Source organism: Lolium perenne, chromosome 7 (assembly GCF_019359855.2).
Source record: "Lolium perenne isolate Kyuss_39 chromosome 7, Kyuss_2.0, whole genome shotgun sequence".
Taxonomy (NCBI): Eukaryota; Viridiplantae; Streptophyta; class Magnoliopsida; order Poales; family Poaceae; genus Lolium; species Lolium perenne.
In genome coordinates this window covers 26,263,454-26,264,931 of record NC_067250.2, presented here as the reverse complement: position 1 = coordinate 26,264,931, position 1,478 = coordinate 26,263,454, and the positions used below count along the sequence as shown (strand labels likewise).

Genomic DNA, 1,478 nt, shown 5'->3' with positions numbered 1-1,478 from the left:
AGTTCGATTTATATTGAAGATGATTTATAGAAAGACACATAGTTCTTTAACCGTTGAGACGATCAACATGGCTATTGTAGCCAACTAGCTCCCAATAACTTCTAGCCATCTCGGAGCCTAGACGAGCGTCCAGAGCGGCATAGCGCACTTGCTCGTAGCTCAATGGAACATTGGCCCACCCAAATATCAGTTCATCTTCTTTTTATTGCGCGGCATCCTTCTTCTTGTACTTCTTCCTCTTCTTCTTCTTCTCAAGATTTGTCCTAATGATATAATTCGTCAGATCATATAGACTCGGAATGTGATTATTTGTGGGATTCGGGAGTATCTTCTGGAGGTCGTACGCAGAAGTAATATGAATATCGTACGGACTCAGCATCTCCACATCCTTGCCCATAGCCACGCCGCAGAATCTGATGGTCTCGTCCTGCAAGAACTCCTTGAGAACTTGTGGCACTTCATCAGCCTGACAAATCTAGAATACCAAATTCTCGGACGCCACCGAGAGTTGAAGGACGGCGGCGCGCTGATCACTCTCGTGAGGGTTGGTGAACTCGTAATCCAAGCCGACGCACTTGATTGGTGCGTTGTCGAGATAGTCCCTCTTCACGGCGCGGATCCACTTCTCCACCCTTCTTGCATGGAGAGCAACCGTGACCTTGAAAGACATACCTTCGGCCATGAGGTGGTATACCCGAGTTCGAGGAGCCGGGTCGCACGCGAGGTGCTCCATTGAGTCTGAAACATCGATGGAGAGGAGAGCTTTTTGGTAGAGGAGATGAGATGGAGAAGAATGTGTGTGGCAATGGTGGAGAAGATGTGAGGCAAATATAGGAAAGGAAGATGAAGATGAACCATGGCCGCGCGGCGCGTGACGCTCGATTTCGACGCCAGTAATGGCGATGCGACGATCGGATTCCGCGGGAACGAACCGTTTGACTTTAAGTCCCGGCGCGTGTCACCAGCCAGGACTAAAGGGGGTACCGCAGGCGCAGCGGGCCACAACCCTTTAGTCCCGGTTTGGGATACAATCCGAGACAAATGGGTCCTAACGAACCGGGACCTATGGGTGCCGTACGATTGGGCGGATTCGGGGCGACGTGGACAGGCTTGGTCCCAGCCCAGGACACGGCCGGGACCAAAGGGGCCTGACAAAGGTTTGTTTTCTACTAGTGTGCCTCGTCTACACGTGGAGCCACGCGTGAGTCGGGCTGGAATCCCCCCGCGCACGTGTCCCTCGTGCCGCTAGCTAATGTGGACTAATTCTAAGCGGATCTCTTCCTCGGGATCGCCGAAGTCACCGAGAAGATGAGCTTCCACTGCTTTTCACCGGAGGACGATCGAAAAAAAGGCTGTAGGGGTTTATTTTGTACTCCGTAGCTCAATTGGATCTAACTTATGAGATTGGAATTTGGAAATTGGACCTAATTTACAGAGTTGATCCAAACTAGAAACCGATCTTCAACCAATAACAAGTG

The 1,478-nt window shown here is 50.9% G+C and overlaps 1 protein-coding gene across 1 annotated transcript; it reads right to left on the bottom strand.

Annotated features, from left to right (window-relative positions):
- Window positions 1–202: 202 nt before the first annotated feature.
- On the bottom strand, window positions 203–733 carry LOC127316175 (uncharacterized). The gene is made up of 2 exons (XM_051346587.1): window positions 485–733; window positions 203–427 (listed from the first exon to the last, which is right to left on the bottom strand). Exons 1-2 carry the CDS (start codon window positions 731–733, stop codon window positions 203–205), a joined length of 474 nt encoding a protein of 157 aa, XP_051202547.1.
- Between the last annotated feature and the right edge of the window lie 745 nt (window positions 734–1,478).

Bases quoted from the DNA above. Each gene is read 5' to 3' on its own strand.
- LOC127316175 (XM_051346587.1), bottom strand. From the start codon at position 733: ATGGAGCACCTCGCGTGCGACCCGGCTCCTCGAACTCGGGTATACCAC. The intron at 428-484 runs GTATTCTAGATT...GAGTTCTTGCAG, and splicing joins CGGTGGCGTCCGAGAATTTG to GACGAGACCATCAGATTCTG.